Consider the following 18245-nt stretch of genomic DNA (forward strand, 5'->3'; position numbering starts at 1 on the left):
TATCTTCCATGAGCTGTATTACCTTCCCTTCTACTTTAAAATTCAGTTTTGTTGTTGGCGGTATATGCGTAGGAGTGGGAGGAAGTGGGGTGCGATGGAACCCAGTAATTTGGATAGGCAGGGTCATGAGCCTTGATTTACCCTTTTCCTGTACCCTGTTGGTGTAGTGCCACCTCAGAACATAGAGACAGATATTCCACGATGGCATTTTATTATGATTTTTAAAAAAAGGATCAAGTAGATTTTAACTTCGATTCTGCTTTTGTTTCGATAAAACTTTGGGTTTACCATTTTCCTTCTAGACTCACTAAAAGTATCAGGTTGTCATGAAAATAACTGATTATACAACATTCACAGAGGCTGGTACACGGTATGCGCCCAGTAGAAATGTAGTTGTGAATGCTCACTTGGTGTCAAAACCCGGTAGTAGGGAGGACACGCCAGCCAGCGTGACACGGTCTCCAAGTGCACCAGATGGCGCCAGGCCCATGACAAACAGCGTTTGCAGTTTGGTGCCTTTCTTACCTTTGGAGGTGGTTTTCAGGTCTTCTGCTACTTTGCCTCTGACCTTTCTGTTCGGAGTCACTGCTAGCAGAGGTGTGCAGTGAGAAGGTATAAGCTGTCTTCCATGCATATTCTGGAGGGGGCAGAATACCCCCACTTTCAGGAAGTGACTCTGGCTTTGTCCCGAGAAATTACAGGGCAATGGGGCAGGAAGGACCTTTAGCGATCACTGAATCCCACATCCTCATTGAGGACGGGGAAGCCAAGGCTCTGACCTTCCTGGGTAGAGCTCGAGTCCCAGTGTTTTGATTTCTGGATCGTGCTCCTGGACTTTACTACACCAATTCCTATGTCCACCTTCAGAAAACTCTACTTTGGGAATTATAACAGAGATGCACTGCATAGACATGAAATTTTAGACCAATGGACAGATGACCTGTGCTGCTCCAGGCCAGATTTGGGGGCCCTTGTAGGGATGAGCAAGCTTCAACCTTGCTGCTATGAAGAGTTAGGGGACAGGATGGGGTCTGCAGTGTCCTTTCTTGAAAAACAGTCCCAAGGAGAGCTCTGGGGCCCTAAAAGTTGAGGAAATGTACCCCCGTGAGCCTCCCTATAGGGCAGCAGGGTGTTAGCGTCCCCCAGAGCGCCTCCCCTGCTGTCTTCAGGAGTCTGTTAATTGGGAGCGGTCTCCACCTGCATTCGTCACCGTCAGGGCAGGTGGCCGCCTTCCTGGGTGAGTTGGGTGTGGGCCCTCAGTTGCAGAGCTCAAGACACTTCTGGCCTCAACTTAACCAGCAGAGGTTGACTTGTGGGTCCCAGACTTTGGTGTGCTTAGGAATTCCTTGAGAGGTTATGAGAATGCAGAGGCCTAGGACCTAGAGGTTCTGACTCAGAAGGTCAGGGTGAAGCCCAGGCCTGTGCTATCTAATAGCCGTCCTGCGGCTGGCTGTGATTGGACCGAGTCCCATACTGAGAGACAGATTGCTGTCGACGGGAAAAAAAAATGAACAACCTAAAAGTTGAGGGTTATGTTCTATTCGGTGGACAAAACTGAGGGCTTCACAGTTCACAATGCCAGAGAAATTAATTCCCTAAAGAACTATATCAAGGGTCAGCAAAAGAAACTAAATCACCCAACTCTAATGAGACTAGAGTACAAAAACCATTCAGACCAATGCAAGGCACTTGCTAAATAAAGATAAGAAGGTATTTTTTTCATTTTTTTAAAACAAAGCTCCCAGATATGCAAAAAATTTATCAAGAGACCTCATCAGTTGGTCACAACCCTGGCACCTGAGGGCCAGGGGCTGTATTCAAATCCTCCCTTCTCAGTGCAACCTGGAGGAAGATTTCTACATCTTTGAGAGTCAGCTTCCTTCGCTGCTAAATGGGGCCGATATCGGTACTGTGACGATTAAACAAGATAATAGACGAACGGACTTGTAAACTATAAAGTACAATACAAGCCTGATGAGTTCTTCTAAAATGTATAATAGATTAGATTATTAATTCAATAATACAAAAAACAAACCTGAGGGCCTCAGCCTGGTGGGAGGCAGGTGTCAGGCGGCCCTGAAGGGGTTGGGGAGTTTTTGCCACAAAGACTAGGTAGTTGGAACATCAAACGATTACTATGAGTTAAAGAAAACCAGACACCTCAAGGTAATGAATTTGGTGCTTTTCTATGTATGGGAAGATGCAGAAGTCTGGGCTCCCTGAAATCATTCCTCAGCTACCTGGGGCCAGTACCCTGTGTTTTTCCATCTGGAGACTCCTCATGGTTCGCTGTGTGGGAGGGCTGCAGTGGCCCATCCTGGTTCCCTCAGGGTTCACCGCTGGGCCGCTGTACTGTGACGGCCTGATGGCTGCAGCACGCTTGGTTTCCTGACGTGGCAGCGACATTTTCTCACTCGCCTCGCCTTACACTCTTGAGGTCTCTCCTGACTCCTCTGTGGCCCATGTGCATTTCTCTAGTGACTCCCATTCCAAGACATACATTCACTGCTATCAGATTTTCTTCTTTTGGAAACGTAAAGCTGTAGACACCAAGGAAGAAACAACACTCATATTTTCAGAGATTTAGTTCGCTTGCGTTGAGGCAAGGAATTATGATTAGGAAATCCCCAGGGGGCAGAGACAGCAACAAGCCCGGGCTCTGCGATCCCTCAGTGGTGAGGCAGGCCAAGGGGAGTGCGCTGGGGTCGACAGCCCCTTGTTTCAGGCTCTAACCGTCCCTGAGGGCGCTGCTGTGCTGTTAGCTGTAAGGCACCTCTCTAGAGGGGTGCCCTCGACCTTTCCGAACTCTGACCTGCCCTTTTCTCACGGGCAGAGGGTCTCCATCCCTCCTCTCTGATGTCATAAAAGAATAAAAACCCTTCACGCAAAGCTCGAGAAGCACAGTCACCTCTTCGGGCGGATGTGGTCCCGCCATGGTATTTTCTTTTGGTTGTAAATGCACCCTTACTCCCCATACTCTAGTCAGATATGCCATTAAATGCGGTTCACAAACTCTGGTTATGATTCTAACAGGATGGCCTCCATTTGGATGATGGCTTCTGGGAGAAGATGAACAAACGATGGAGGCGTCTTTAATTAAGCTCGCTGTGGTGAAGGGGAATTTGAGAGCTACGAGGAATGGAGGCTCACCAGGTAAATTTAATTCTCAGCCTGTCTCAGACGCTCTCCTCTTACCTTCTCCCACCTCCTCACCTTTTATCTGAATGGCAAATAAAACTCACATCTGAATTGACAGGAATTTTCTGTAAACCAATACACTCATTCCTATATTCACTGGCCCATCTCATTTCAGTGAAAACAGTATATTAAATGTCATATTTCACCATGGTTTTTATACATAAAGCCGCTTCCTTTTGCACACAAACCTTCCCCACCAGGGCCGAACCCGGGTGGTGGATTCCCAGCAGCACCAAACACTCTTTTCAAATCTCTTTTTCTGCACCATCCATTTTAGCCTTCAATTACTCTCTTTTTTTTTGGTCTTTGTTTCACATGATTAGCCTTGCTTTTTGAGGCAAACTGCATTTTCCTAAAGATAGCCAGCATATACGTTATCCCCTGCAATGCAATGCTGACACCCTTCCTGTTGTCACCCCCAGTCTGGGCTCAGTGTACTTTCTGATTTGTTCACTTTCTTTTGATGACTATTGAGAGCCTATTATTTGTCTAAAAGTAGGCTGAGCTACATGAGGATGGTGAAAGAACTCACTATTCCTTTTTTCTTTTCTTTTGGCCGCACCTCTTGGGGGATCTCAGTTCCCCCACCAGGAATTGAACCCGGGCCTCCAGCAGTGACAGTGTGACAGTGCCAAATCCTAACCACTAGACCACGAGGGAACTCCCTGAAGGCACTACGCCTGCTAGTCAAGTAGTTGAATAAATCTGTTCTCTATCCCCTTGAAGGAAAGCATGCACAGGCTGCCACCCCTGGGATGGCCTAGAGTAGATTTTCCTCAAAGTCCGGAGTTGGGTGAATGAGGAAGTTAGGGCATTACCTGTATTTGCTACTTTCTACATATTTGCTAAGTTAAGTTTACTCCATTCTGAGTGCTTTCAAGTTAATGCTGTGTTACTACTACTCTTGGAATTTTATTTCTTTGTGATTATATGAGCATGAAGGAAAGTGAGGAAGATTGCACACAAATTTGTTAATATAGGTTACTTGGGGAGGAGGGGCAGGGAGAAGAAAGCAAGAAAGAGAAAAAGATCATATATAAAAAGTATAATATGCATAGTATAACATGACCCCATTTATTAAAGTTATATGTGTATATGAGCATTAATGAAAAAATAAATCTATATCTGATGACTTAGAGTGAAAAAAGGAGGAGCAGAGGACAGATACTGGGTGGGGTGCCGAGTAGGTATTGTGTTCACGGTTAATTCCCTCAACTGCCCCATGAGGCAGGTATTATTATCCCTCTCCTGGAGCTGACAACACTCCAAGGATAGCGTCAGAACTACATACGTGACAAAGAGTGTTCAAACCAGCTCTATCTGGCGCCAGTGCCCAGGACACTTTACTCTGTGAAAAATTGCTCGCAAATTGTGGGATCAGTCCGCCCCCTCTTTCCTTTGCCTTCTGAGTGTAGGTCTTTCCATGTTTCTGTTTCTCAGCCTCTTTTCATGCCTCATTCTCTTTTTCTTTTCTGGCTGCACCGTGCGGCATGCAGGATCCAGTTCCCTGACCAGGGATCAAACCCGGGCCCCCTTGGGTGGAAGCGTAGAGCCTTACCCACTGGACCACCAGGGAAGTCCTTTGCCTCTTTCTCTTGTTGACGGTCTGTTCCTTGCTCTCCCAGCCATTCATTCACCAAACATTTACTGAGCTTGTACTGTGTGCCAGGCAGTGCCTCTTCCGAGCAGTCTCTGCCCTCCTGGAGCTTACACTCCAGGCTAAAAGCAGATCAGCTGTAAAACGTGAGGACAGATGCTGGGATCTGCTATGGAGAAAAGGGAAGACGGGAAGGGGAGGGGAGTATTGGGGAGAAGGGGTGCTGGTCAGGAGATCCGGGAGGGGTGGGAGGGGAAGGAGCCAGGTGTCGGGGGGCGTCTGGGAGACGGCGTCTCAGTGGAGCAAGCAGCCAGCTCAAGGCCCCCGAGCTGGGCGACCAGGGCCTGTGTGGACAGGTCAGGAGGGGTCAGAGGCTCACCGCAGGGCTGGAGGCCACTGAGGACGGCCACCTTCTGACCGACAGGCTTTGCCATCAGCCTCCCGATTTATGGGGACGCTCTACCATCCCTGCTCCGGCTCTGGGTGCGTGGGTTAGGGTGTTAACCCCGCAGGGAAGCTCATTTCTGCCTCTCAGGGGGTTGGGTCACAGATACCGCAGCCCCCCAGGGACGACAGGGGGCAGTAATGGGCCCAGGCTCACGGGGGCTCTGAGGGCGGAGCTGTCTCCACCCTACCGTCACTTCCCCCGGGAGCTTGAAGCTGCCCCGAGGGCGCCGGCTTCCAGGGCCAGTGACCAAAGCCCCCCTGTGTGTGCATCTCTGGTCCCTGCCCCTTCCCTTCCCGGTGCCTGTGAGGCTCTCCCTCATCTCTGCCGCTGAAATCCCACCTCGTAAAACTTGAGCTGGGCCCCTGAGGGTGGCCCCTGAACTCCACAACCCTCCGTGCCTCTGCTGTGGCCTCCAGTCGTGCCCTGGACGACAGTTTATTTACAGTCTGCCTTTCCCGTCTCACCGTTCCTCCTCCGAGGCGGCACCACGTTGCTCATCCTCAGCGCTGCTCACACCCTGCAGCCTCGTGCCCTGTCCTGCAGGTGCTTCATTTGTCGAGAAGTGAAAGCAAGAGGAAGAAATCCCATGTTGCAAATATAAAATGTAGGCAAAAACACCAACAAATAAATTCTCGTACTTTCAGGCTTACAAAATACTTTTCTCCACAGTATCTCAGTTTATCTTCACAAGTCCGTAGAAGGGAGTTTCTATCCCTTTAAAATGAATCAGGCTTTTGCCTTAAATTTCCATTACACTTTATCTTAGAACCTCTGGACCAAAAAGATAAAATCCCCTGAGTTGGGTTCTGGTATGTCGCGGGGAGGGCCGGGACCCAGGAATGGGGACAGAGGAGAGGGAGCCCGCCCAGAGATCTGGTCTGAAGCGGAACAAGCAGCATCATTGAAGCGAAAGTGCAGGACAGAGCCGGCCCTGGAGCCCGCGCGGGTGCCGGCGGGGGGAGCCCCAATCCTGCACAGCAGCTGGAGCGGGCAGGTGTCTGTGTCAAGGCCCAGCGCCCCTGAAAGGAGTAAATACTGGTTTTCTGCCTCTCTTTTCAGTGTGAAAGGATAATTTTCAAAGAAAAGGTGAAATCATGGCTCCCATCCAGATATAAAATGAACAAGTGTTAAATTTATTCCGCTCATAGTTGCATGTGGGAACTAGGCAGTTGCTAGAAGTGGTTCAAGGGAGCAGAGAGGCGCACGTTCATCTGGAGTCGAAGATGCCAGAGGATTGTGCAAGTGCAGCAAAACTGGCTTTTCCAGAGGAAGGAGGGCTGTCCCTTCTGTTTGCATATCACAGACACGGACTATTCTGAGCTGCTATCAGTTCTCCATAACGTTGGATCTGCAAAGCGTGCCTGAAGGGTGTGCTTTGTGCAGTGTGCAGTTTTCTGTCCAAGCACAGATTCTGCTGACATGACCTCACAGATTCTAAAGTTGAGCCGCTTTAGTGGAGGGAAACTGACAGTGCTGGACAGTCGTGCAAGGTTGGCACTACTAACTGATGGGGTTGTTGTGAGCATTAAGGAGACCGTGCTTTTAGGTTATCACAGCACCCGGGGCATAATAGGTATCTGATAACTACCAGCTGCTGACACTGTCCTGTTAGGAGACATCACACACACACACACACACACACGCACACACACACGGGCCCAGGGCTTCACGTGTGGGCCTCACACCTGTCACCACCTGCGCAGTCTAATCATCGTTTCCCTTGCTCCTAACTCACCTGCTCGTGTCCATTCTTGCCTGGACGTGCTCCCACCCTCCTCACAGAAGCCAAAGTGACCTGAACATGTGAACTGGAGCAAGTCCCTGCCTTTGTTAATAATCTTCAACAGCCTGGTGTTGTGTTTGCAATGAAACCCTGGGAGACCCTGTGCTCTAAGATTCCCGCCTGCTTCTCCAGCTGCCTGGTGAACCAGTCTTCCTGTTGCATCCCTGTTCCTGCCACACCTTCTGGAATTCTCCTCTGTGCTCATTCACCTCGGAAAGGACTTTCCTGACCACCCCTTTAAAGGGGGCTTACCCACTGCCCCATCCGATAACTATCTAAGCCTCTTTCCACCTATTAAAACCCTGATCGCAAGTTATGATACTTTTTCTGTCCCTCCCCTGGAGCACCAGTTCCATGAGTCTGTCTTGTCCCTGCTGTTTTCTCAGACTGCACGGCAGACACTGAATGAATAAAAATCTCTTATAGTTGACAGATCTTTCATATCCTATTGACAGGCAAGATATTCACTTTATTATTGCTGGCAGGAATATAAATTGCTACAGCTTATCTGAAAATAAATTTGGCACTATTTATCAAGAGCCTTAAAAATACTCTTAACCCCTTAATTCCATTTTGAGGAATCTATTATAAAATAATAAGAGATGTGGTATAGGGCCTCCGTGGTGGCGCAGTGGTTAAGAATCTGCCTGCCAATGCAGGGGACATGGGTTCGAGCCCTGGTCCAGGAAGATCCCACATGCGGTGGAGCAACTAAGCCCGTGCACCACAGCTACTGAGCCTGCACTCAAGAGCCTGTGAGCCACAACTACTGAGCCCACGCGCCGCATCTACTGAAGCCCGTACGCTCTAGAGCCCATGCTCTGTGACGAGAAGCCACCACAATGAGAAGCCCGTGCGCCACAACTACTGAGCCCACGCACTGCATCTACTGAAGCCCGTGTGCTCTAGAGCCCATGCTCCGCGACAAGAGAAGCCACCACAATGAGAAGCCCGCACACAGCAAATGAAGAGCAGCCCCTGCTCGCCACAACTAGAGAAGCCTGTGCGCAGCAACGAGGACCCAGCATAGCCAAAAATCATAAACAAAAATAAATAAATTTATGGAAAAGAATAAGAGAGATGTGGTATAAGATTTAGTGACAAGATGCAACCTTAAAAAAAAAAAAAAAAGGATGACCAGTAGGAAATAGATGAGCCATCCTACAGTGGGGATATGGTAAAAGCACTCTCAACATGGAATAATGTGTAGTCATTAGAACCATATCCCCTCCATGTTAAATAAAAAGGCAGAATGGAAAACTTTATATTTCAATTCTGCCTAAAAATAAATACATGTACAGAAAAACCCTAAAGAAATAACTACTCTTGTTTAGGTATATAACTAGGTAGTGAGATTCTCGGTGATTTTAATTTTCTTTTTACTCTTGGATATTCCAAATTTTCTAAAATGAGTTACAATTTTATAATCAGAATAAAACAGATTGTTTTAAAAAATGCTCTATAAATCCAGCCTCATCTCTATATCTCTGAGTTACTCTGCCACACCAATTAGATTTAAATTAACTGTTATTTTTTCTAAAAAGTGTCTAGGCCTTAGTGGATCAATGAAGCAGTCTCTCTAAAACAACACAAAACAAAAACCCTCTGATATGAGATTTTATTGCCTCTTTTCTGTCTAAAACTTAATCAAGCTACTTGATATAACTTGATATAATTTCTGTGATTCCTTAAATTTGTTATTTATTCATTTTACAAACATTTGAGTGTCAGCTTTTTGCGAGGGTAGGTACGTACAATACGAAAGTTATTCCAGACAGGGTTCCTGCTGTGAAGAGACTTCTACTTCAAATTTAACTCCTTTCAAGTGTAATCCAACCCACCATAAACCCCTTACAGCTTTGGCTCTATTTACAGCCTTCTCCCACTGGCTCTGGCAGGACCATGAGCTGCCAGCCATCACAGCTAGGGGCACTTGGACAGCCTAGCAGGGAAAAGAGTGAGGACAGATTATTCTTAGTTGAAGTTTAGGAAGCATTACTGCCCTGCCAGGACTGGAATGAGAAGGCCGTCATGACGCTGCCTGGAAAGGGTTCCGGTTCACGGAATTACTAACGTCAGATTAGTCTAGTGATAATTGTGGCTGAAGACAGAGATTAAAACCCTCGAGATTAAATACATTATTTTAACTTAAATATACACAGTGACACAGTACATTAAAATCTATTTACATGAAGTTACAATGATGGCCCTGAGAACACGGCAGAGAACCATGGCTCCAAGACTCCCTTTTCCTGCTCCAGAGACACAACCTAGCGCCGTGAGCAGCGGAATGTCCTTGCCTGCGTGAACGATGGAGAAGAGGTGGAGGGGCAGCCACTGAATGGGAAAAGCTTACCAAGTGTCATCCCGTCAAATCAGTTTGTGCTGGGCGTGCAGCTGATGACGGAAAGGCTGTGAAAACAGCTTTCTCTCGCGCGCTGCTGCTGATAGACAGACCCTTCCACAGAAATTCTGCCTTAAAAGTGTGCGCACATCAGAGAGGGGACAAAGCAGCGATGTTGGTGAGGGAAGAGTTCAGACCTTCCATGGAAAAGTTAAATGACCAGAAGAAGTAAAAAAAAAAAGAAAATTGAAATCACATCTCATTTTTTTCTGTCCTATGCTGTGCATTTTAGACAAACTCAAATTAATTAGAACACCACTCTCAGGCCTAGTTTTATAAAACATCTTTTACTTAAAAACGAGGCCTCTCTGGGGTGTCAATATGGGTGTGAGCACACATGTTACACATGAATAAACCTAAGTTAAAGCATGAAACATAAAATTAGTGCTGCAGAGTGCTTTGCGACTGTCTCACAAGAAATAAATATTACGTGTTAAGTCACAGTGTTCCTCCACCGAGGATGAGTCCTGGTAAATGAAAACCCCTTTGGGCCAGGGGACCACCTGGAACTAGCCTATGCCAACGCCCCGGGAGCTCCCTTTTGGAGCTGGTGGTCAGGGTGGTCAGCTCGGGAGGAGGGAGGGCATCAAAGGACCGCCAGGAGCTGAGAGGTGGGATGCGGACCTTTCAGCATGCCTCAGAGTCAAACTGAGGTCGTCCAAGTTGCTGTGATGTAAATGTGCCATCGCTTCATCCCTTGCAAACCTCTAGCTGAATTAGCCTTTTCTGAGCAAGGTGACTGTGAAGTAATAAATTCCCTGGGAATTCACAGGAATCTTAGGGAGGTCGCTGGACTTTTAATAGAGTGTGGAATGGAGGTTTGAGCAGTCCTGTCCAGAATTAAGGGACAGCGAGACCCCAGCAGATGTCTGGATTACCCGAGATTATCTAACACGAGTGACCTTTACATACATATAAACACGCCATGCTTCCCTACACCGTTACCTTGAAATTCACATATTTTAAAATAAGGAGATAGATATATAAATTAAAATCACATATAAACAGTTAAATCTCTGCTTTAAATTACAAAACATTAGTGAGTATCTTTCCTACAGTTCTGTCATTTCTTAAACACGTTCTGACGATGTCCCCACGGCTGCAATCGCCCAGCTGGCGGCCAGAAGATGAAGAACATTCTGACGTGCAGCTGGGGGCTCGGGAAGTAAGGTGGTCTTAATAGTACATGTTCTTATCCCACCAGCCTGTAGAGGTAGAAAACAGTAAGCTAGAAACGGAGGGGATTCTGTTGCACTAGGCAGTCCCCCAAATCATACTACTACTTACTTCCAGGGTAGAGTCTGATGGCAAGTTTCCGCACCTCGTCATACACCCAGATCAGAACAGCGTGTGGTACAGCCACGAACCAGTACTGAGGCCTGGGAGGGGGCAGAGGGAGGGAGGTGAGACCCACGCACCCAGAGAGGGGCCCGCCCCACAAGCGGCCGAGCTTCCCGTTCACTTCCCTGCCTCACTGGGGAGAACGACTCCACTGCATCACACAACATAAAACCACACTGGACTGTGGCCACTAGAAACAACGCCTGCCTGGGAAGTGATCCGCCGGACGAGGGTAGAGATGGGATGGTGAGGGATGGAAAACCCACCTCCTCTTCTGGAAAAAACTAGCAGGTCAAAGACTCAGACTGATATAAAACCGGTTCCATTTTACCTCTATCGAAAGACTTGAGGGGAAAAAGCCTCTGGAACCCTAGTGATTATTTAGGCCGTGACAGCAGATCGGGGCTCGCTCCTCCCTCCCCACTGTTGAAGGGAACCTCACCGGAGCATCGTGAAGTTCAGGGCCACGATACTCCCGAGGCCGTAGGAGAGGATTAACGCGATGATAACCTGCGAGGCAATCCCCACCCAGATGACTTTATTTCTGCAAGACACAAAGGCGAACAGATTCTGAACTCCCAGGCTCAGCCCCACACACCCAGCGCAGTCAACGCCTCACCATCCCGGCAGCAAAGGCCCAGGCTGAACCACGAGGGTGGATGCCGGCAGTACCTGAAGAGACCCTGCTGGAAGATGGAATTCCTCCGGGTTTTCCTGATGATCAGATCTGCTATTTGCTGGATCATGATGCCAACAAAGAATGCTGTGTAGCCCGTCCATTCTAGGTATTTCCTCTGGTAGCTTGTCTGTCAATGGCCAGAGAAAGAGAAGACCATGAGGCCCCAGATGGAAACTTCAGGGAGGCATCAGCCCATTTCTGTAAGCCTCTACTCTCTTTCCCCCTCACCAAGACTGAGGGAGGATCACCTCCTTGTGTTTGGAAAGAAACCCTTCTTTCCTTTAACCTGGTGAGTAGGAAAAGATGCTAACTTAATGGATTTGGCCCAACTGTGGCAGTGTTGGCTGGTTACTCTTACACACCTATCGCAAAGCTAATGTGAAAAGGTGAGCTCTAGGCACCTAACTCGAGAGATGAGCTGAGCCCCGACAGAGGCAAACCGCTGTGACCAAGGGGCCCACAAGCCCTGTCAACCGAGAAAGCTGTCACCTGCTCTGTCCCCTTACGGCCTTCCCGGGAGGACACTGCTGGAGGCCCCGCCCTTACCCACTCTTGTCCGTAGCTGTCTTCCAAGTCGTTCACATAGCCCTTTTCCCACTCCACCCGGAGGTTAAGGAGAGTGCTGGGTCGAAAGCCCTCCTGTGCGTACACGGTGAAATATACAACAAAAGCTCCCAGGGCCTGCATGAGGCCTGAAAGAACAGAAGAGGTTCTGTAATGACTTCAGAATTGCCCCGACCTCATTCTCCTCTGGGTTCCTCCTCACGTCCCAACCCCGCCCCACAAGGCAAAAAGAATTCTCTGGGCAGCCCCTCCTCGCACCAATGTGCAGGTAGGAGTACACGGCAAGTGGCTTGTTCACCAGTCTGTCCTTCTTCTTGTGGCGAGGCTTCCTGTTCATAATGTCACTTTCGGCTTTCTCATAAGCCAGGGCGATGGAGGGAATCTAGAGGGAGAGAGACCCCGTGAGGCCCGGCCCTGAAACACTATGACAGAAGGGAACGTGGGCAGCACAGCCAGGGGCCGGGGCGTGGCAGTGGGGTTAGGGAACTGGTCTCTCCAGGGTGCAGGCCACGGGCTGCGGCGTCCGTAGAGAATTTCAGAATCAGTCCGTTTCTCATCATCGCCTTGCGCTTCCAGCTCTAAACAATGCTAGTTATAAAGCAATTTCCTCTGCTTCTGTCCTCTCCTGCTTCGCCCCGCCACTGACCAGCGGTTCTCTCACAGGTCCTCCCCCCTGGAGGGCAGAGAATCTGCATTTCTAACCAGTTCCCCGGTGATGCCTGGAAGAACCACTAGAGTGGAGAAAATGAGCAAAGTTCAATGGCTTGGAAAGTGATCTGACTGCAGGCTCTGGGGCCTCAGCTCCCCACTAAGGTAAAGATACCCCCAGCTCCCTGCAGCATGGAGGGTGCCCTGCAGGTGTCCTATGAGACGAGGGAGGAGGCGGCAACTTGCAGGGCTATGAGTTTTGCTCACGGCCTGTCCCCTGTGTAAGCCAGAGCCACGGGAATAACCGCCACGAAGCTTTCTTAAAGGGATTCGTCCTAGAAGGGGAGAGGGTTTAGGTGACGTGACTGTAGGTCAGTGTGCAGCTTTACAGAGTGTTAATCATGGCTACTTCTTACTGTGTTTGGTGAGGGGCTTCCAGGTCACAGATTCTTTTACTTAACAAGGGGCGGCTGTGGGTTATCACTTCAGCCACTGGGCCCCCAGCAGTACAGGGACTTCTTTGGTGACATCTGCATCTTCTCAAAAGAAAAGGGAGGCATGTGAGCCGAAACTGACCAATGACATGCATTTTTGGAATGGTGAAGAACTTATGTCTTGAAAAGTTCTTATATGGAGTGCAGTGGTTTTAATTTTCAAACATATGACAGATCTCTCTAGTCCTTTGCTTTGAAGTGTGGTTGGCGGACCAGCAGACTCGGCATCACTTAAGAGCTTGTCAGAAATGCAGAACTTCAGGCCCCATCACGTCGAGGTTTGAGAAGCATTGATTTAGTGCATCTCTTGCTCTTGAAGGTAATGACTCTGAAGTTTCCATTACCTGGGGAAGTTATCAGACGCTGTTCCCTTTAGGGCTACTTACTATGTCTGTGCCCAAGTCGATGAACAAGATAGTAATGGTGCCAATGGGCAGGGGAAGCCCAGCAATGATGTAGATCAGAAAGGGGCAGAGCTCAGCGATGTTCTTGGTCAGGGTGTACGCGATAGTCTTCTTTAGGTTGTCAAAGATCAGGCGACCTAGGCAAAGACGTTACGTTTCTCCTTATAGGACTCGCTTCTGATTTCGCAGGTGGCCCCAGCCCTCGCTAAGACCCCTTGAGACCCCACTCACCCTCCTCCACCCCTGTGACGATGGACGCGAAGTTGTCATCCAGCAAGACCATGTCGGCTGCACTTTTGGCTGCATCAGAACCCGTTATCCCCATGGCGATCCCGATGTCTGCCTTCTTTAGAGCCGGGGAGTCGTTAACTCCATCCCCTGTCACAGCGACAATAGCATCCTGTGGGGACACCAAGAGGAGGTGAGTGAGCAGCCTGGGCAGGGGCCACCCACTCCCTTTGTCTTGAGGCTGCGAGGTCAGCCAGAGCCAAAATGAAGGCCCGCTTTGGGTTTGGGGGGAAAGATTAAGGCAGGAAATCCCAGAAGCAAGAGCAACAAGCTCCAAACAAGATGTGTGTGAATAATTAAAACCAATGTGAATCCAAATTGGAAAGGAAGAAGTGAAACTGTCATTGTTTGCAGATGACCTGAGACTAAGCAAAGAAAATCCTAGACTCCACCAGAAAACTATTAGAACTAATAAATACAAAATTAGTAAATAGAAATCTGTTGCATTTCTATACACTAACAACGAGCTCTCAGGAGAAATGAAGAAAACAATCCCACTTACAATCGCATCAAAAAGAATAAAATACCTAGGAATAAATTTAACTGAGGAGGTAAAAGACCTGTACTCGGAAAACTATAAGACACTGATGAAAGATACTGAAGATGACACAAACAGATAAAAAGATATACTGTGTTCCTGGATTGGAATAATATTGTTAAAATGACCATACTACCCAAGGCAATCTACAGACTCAATGACATCTCTATCAAAATATCAATGGCATTTTTCACAGAAGTAGAATAAGTAATTATAAAATTTGTATGGAACCACAGAAGACCCCAAATAGGCAAAACCATCTTGAGAAAAAACACCAAAGCTGGAGGTATCACACGTCCTGATTTCAAACTATACCACAAAGCTACAGTAATCAAAACAGTATGGTACTGGCACCAAAAACAGACACATGGATCAATGGAACAGAACAGACAGCCCAGAAACAAACCCACACTAATGTGGGCAATTAATCTACAACAAATGAGGCAAGAATATACAATGGAGGAAAGACAGCCTCTTTAATATATGATGTCGGGAAAACTGGACAGCTACATGCAGAAGAATGAAACTGGACCACTTTCTCACACCATATACAAAAATAAACTCAAAATGGATTAAAGACTTAAATGTAAATATAAGATATGAAACCGTAAAACTCCTAGAAGGATACATAGGCAGTACACCTTTGACATCAGTCTTAGCAATATTTTTTTGGATCTCTCTTCTCAGGCAGGGGAAACAAGAGCAAAAGTGAACAAGTGGGACTATATCAAACCAGAAAGCTTTTGCACAGCAAAGGCAATTATCAGCAAAACAAAAAGGCAACCTACTGAATGGGAGAAGATATTTGCAAATGATATATCCAACAAGGGGTTAATATCCAAACTATACAAAGAGCTCATACAACCTGACATTAAAAAAATAAACAATCCAATTAAAAAATGGACAGAGAACCTGAATAGACATTTCTCCAAAGAAGATATACAGGTGGCCAACAGGCACATGAAAAGATGCTCCATACCACTAACCATAAGGAAAATGCAAATCAAAGCCACAGTGATGTACCATCTCACACCTGTGAGAATGGCTATTATCAAAATGACAACCAGGGACTTCCCTGGCGGTCCAGTGGTTAAGACTTCGCCTTCCAGTGCAGGGGGTGCGGGTTCGATCCCTGGTTGGGGAAGTAAGAGCCCACGTGTCTCGTGGCCAAAAAACCAAAACATAAAACAGAAGCAATATTGTAACAAATTCAATAAAGACTTAAAAAAAAAAAAAGACAACCAATAGCAAGTGTTGGCGAGGATATGGAAGAAAGGGAACCCTTGTGCACTGTTGATGGGACTGTAAATTAGTGCAGACACTGTGGAAACCAGTATGGAGGTTCCTCAGAAATTTAAAGATAGAACTACCAGTGGATCCAGCAATTCCACTTCTGGGTATTTTTCTGAAGAAAACAAAAGCACCAATTAGATAAGATACATGCACCCCAATGTTCATTGCAGTATTACTTACAATAGTCAAGATATGGAAGGAACCCAAATGCCCATGAATAGGTGAATGGATAAAGAGGATGTGGTGTGTAAATATGTTACTCAGCCATAAAAAAAAGGAATGAAATCTTGTCAGTTGCAACAACGTGGATGGACCTAGAGGGTGTTATGCTCAGTGACATAAGTCAGAGAAAGACAGATAGCGTATGATTTTACTTATATTCGGAATCTACAAAACAAAACAAATGAACAAACATGACAAAACAGAAACAGTCATAGATACAGAGAACAGGTGGTTGTCAGAGGGGAGGGTGGGGGGTTGAGTGAAACAAGCATGGGGAATGAAGACACACTTTCAGTTACAAAATAAATGAGTTGCAGGGGTGAAATGTACAGCATGGGAGACACAGTCAATATGTAATATCTTTGTAAGGTGACAGGTGGTAATTGAATTAATTGTTGTGATCATTTTGAATTGTAAAGAAATATCAAATCATTATGTTGCACACCAGGAACTAACAGTGTTGTAGGTCAATTATACATAAAAACAAACAAACAAACACATAAAAAAAGATCAGATTTGTGGTTACCAGAGGTGGGGGGGTGAGGGGAGGTGGAACTGGAGAAAGGGGGTCAAAGGTACGAACTCCCAGTTACAAGGAGTGCTGGGGATGTAACATACAACATTACAGGAAAGCTGTTGAGAATTCATCCTAAGAGTCCCCATCACAGGAAAATATTTTTTTTTCTTTTTTTTTAATTTTGTATCTATATGAGACGGCTGTTCATTAAATTTACTGTGATAATCATTTCATGATATATGCAAGTCAGATCACTATGCTGCACACCTTAAACTTATACAGTGCTGTGTGTCAATTATATCTCGACAAAACTGGAAGGAAAAAACCCAGTGTGGGTGGCAGGCGACAGTGGGCACCCTGTCTTACGGCTTTGCGCTTTCTGTCCTGCGTCCACTCACATCCCCCATAGCTCCAAACTTCACTGTCGCAAGGCCCTTGGGGAGCCTGCAGGAAGGCCCCAAAGTGAGCAGAGGGCCAGCCCCGACGGGTGGAGATGTGGGGTGGTGAGGATGGGGGCCCAGCGCTCAGCGCTGCATGCCCCCGCGGGATGGTGACAGACCTGGAAGGTTCCCCCGGCGCTGCGTCCACCCACCTGCCTCTGACAGCCCTCCACAATGATCAGCTTCTGCTGGGGGGACGTCCGGGCAAAGACGATCTCCGAGTGGTTGGCTAAGAGCTCGTCCAGCTGCGCCGGGCTCATGTCCTTCAGCTCCATGCCGGTCACCACAGCGGCCTTAGCGTCCCTAGAAGGGCAGCAGGAACTGGCTGAGGCCCAAGGTTGAAACACTGTTCTGGGTGGGACGTGGGCTGAACCTCTTTGATTTTACCTGGAACCCAAAGTCCTGACACCCAGTCCTCTGGTGGGATGACCGGGCGTGTGAGTACTGGGGATACTTTGGTCTCATTTCAAGACAGTGAACTAAGGCTGACAAATAAGGCATTTCCTTGCGTCACTCAACAGTAGGAAAAAGCCAATTAGCCAGTTCCTTCCAGGAATGTGTGAGAGGTGGTACTTCCTGGGGCAATGCTTTACTCAACAAGTAAAAGGAGGGTAAAAAAAACTGCCTGTTTGTACGTTTTGGGTCCTAGAATCCAGCGTATGCCTAAACACGTGGGTAACAATTGTTTATTGTTGCTTATTTCCTATTTATAGTGTCTGCTATGCCATGAACTACGCAGGGAGAAAAGTTTACTGAGGTCTTCTTTGAGGAAAGCTTTTATCTGCTGATTATAAAAGTGAGGTTCTAGAAACTACTGAGTGTGCAGATCTGACTGTGCTGTCCCCTGTGAACACTCTCCCGAGGCTTCCGCTGTGCTTTGAGCAGACCCCGGAATCCCTACTCGGTCTGCAGGGCTGGGTGCAGCCGGTGCCATCTGTCCCCTCTGACTCTTGCCCGCAGCCCACTGGGCTTCTCAGTTCTGAGCCCCCCGACTCTCCATGCAAAGGCCTCACACGTCCTGCTACCTCGACTTCCCTTCCCTTGGCGAACACTCCACATTTCAGCCTTCTAATCTCAGCTTAAACATCCTTAAGCACAAAACACTGCATGCCTTTTTCATTCTTAAAGTTCTGAGCTTTTTTTCTTTTTTTTTAGGTCTGTTCTTTCCTATCGGTGCTAAATATTGGAATTCTAGCACTTGACTCAAACTACAGGTCTTCCTATATTCTGGTAAGAAAATGTATATATATGGGGACTTCCCCGGTGGCGCAGTGGTTAAGAATCCGCCTGCCAATGCAGGGGACACGGGTTCGAGCCCTGGTCCAGGAAGATCCCACATGCCGCGGAGCAACTAAGCCTGTGCGCCACAACTACTGAGCCTGCGCTC

The 18245-nt window shown here is 47.6% G+C and overlaps 1 protein-coding gene across 1 annotated transcript in view; it reads right to left on the bottom strand.

Moving 5' to 3' along the window:
* Positions 1-8696: 8696 nt before the first annotated feature.
* ATP12A (ATPase H+/K+ transporting non-gastric alpha2 subunit) overlaps positions 8697-18245 on the bottom strand; it is a 29190-nt gene continuing 19641 nt past the window's right edge. Inside the window, exons 15-23 of the mRNA XM_061171190.1 lie at positions 17011-17161; positions 13792-13960; positions 13543-13697; positions 12273-12396; positions 11997-12142; positions 11444-11577; positions 11214-11315; positions 10718-10809; positions 8697-10635 (exon numbers count right to left, since the gene is read on the bottom strand). Of these exons, the coding sequence (XP_061027173.1) occupies positions 10607-10635; positions 10718-10809; positions 11214-11315; positions 11444-11577; positions 11997-12142; positions 12273-12396; positions 13543-13697; positions 13792-13960; positions 17011-17161 (1102 nt within the window). The 3' untranslated portion in view covers positions 8697-10606. The remainder of the gene's footprint in view (positions 10636-10717; positions 10810-11213; positions 11316-11443; positions 11578-11996; positions 12143-12272; positions 12397-13542; positions 13698-13791; positions 13961-17010; positions 17162-18245) is intronic.

This window comes from Eubalaena glacialis, chromosome 16 (assembly GCF_028564815.1).
Source record: "Eubalaena glacialis isolate mEubGla1 chromosome 16, mEubGla1.1.hap2.+ XY, whole genome shotgun sequence".
NCBI lineage: Eukaryota > Metazoa > Chordata > Mammalia > Artiodactyla > Balaenidae > Eubalaena > Eubalaena glacialis.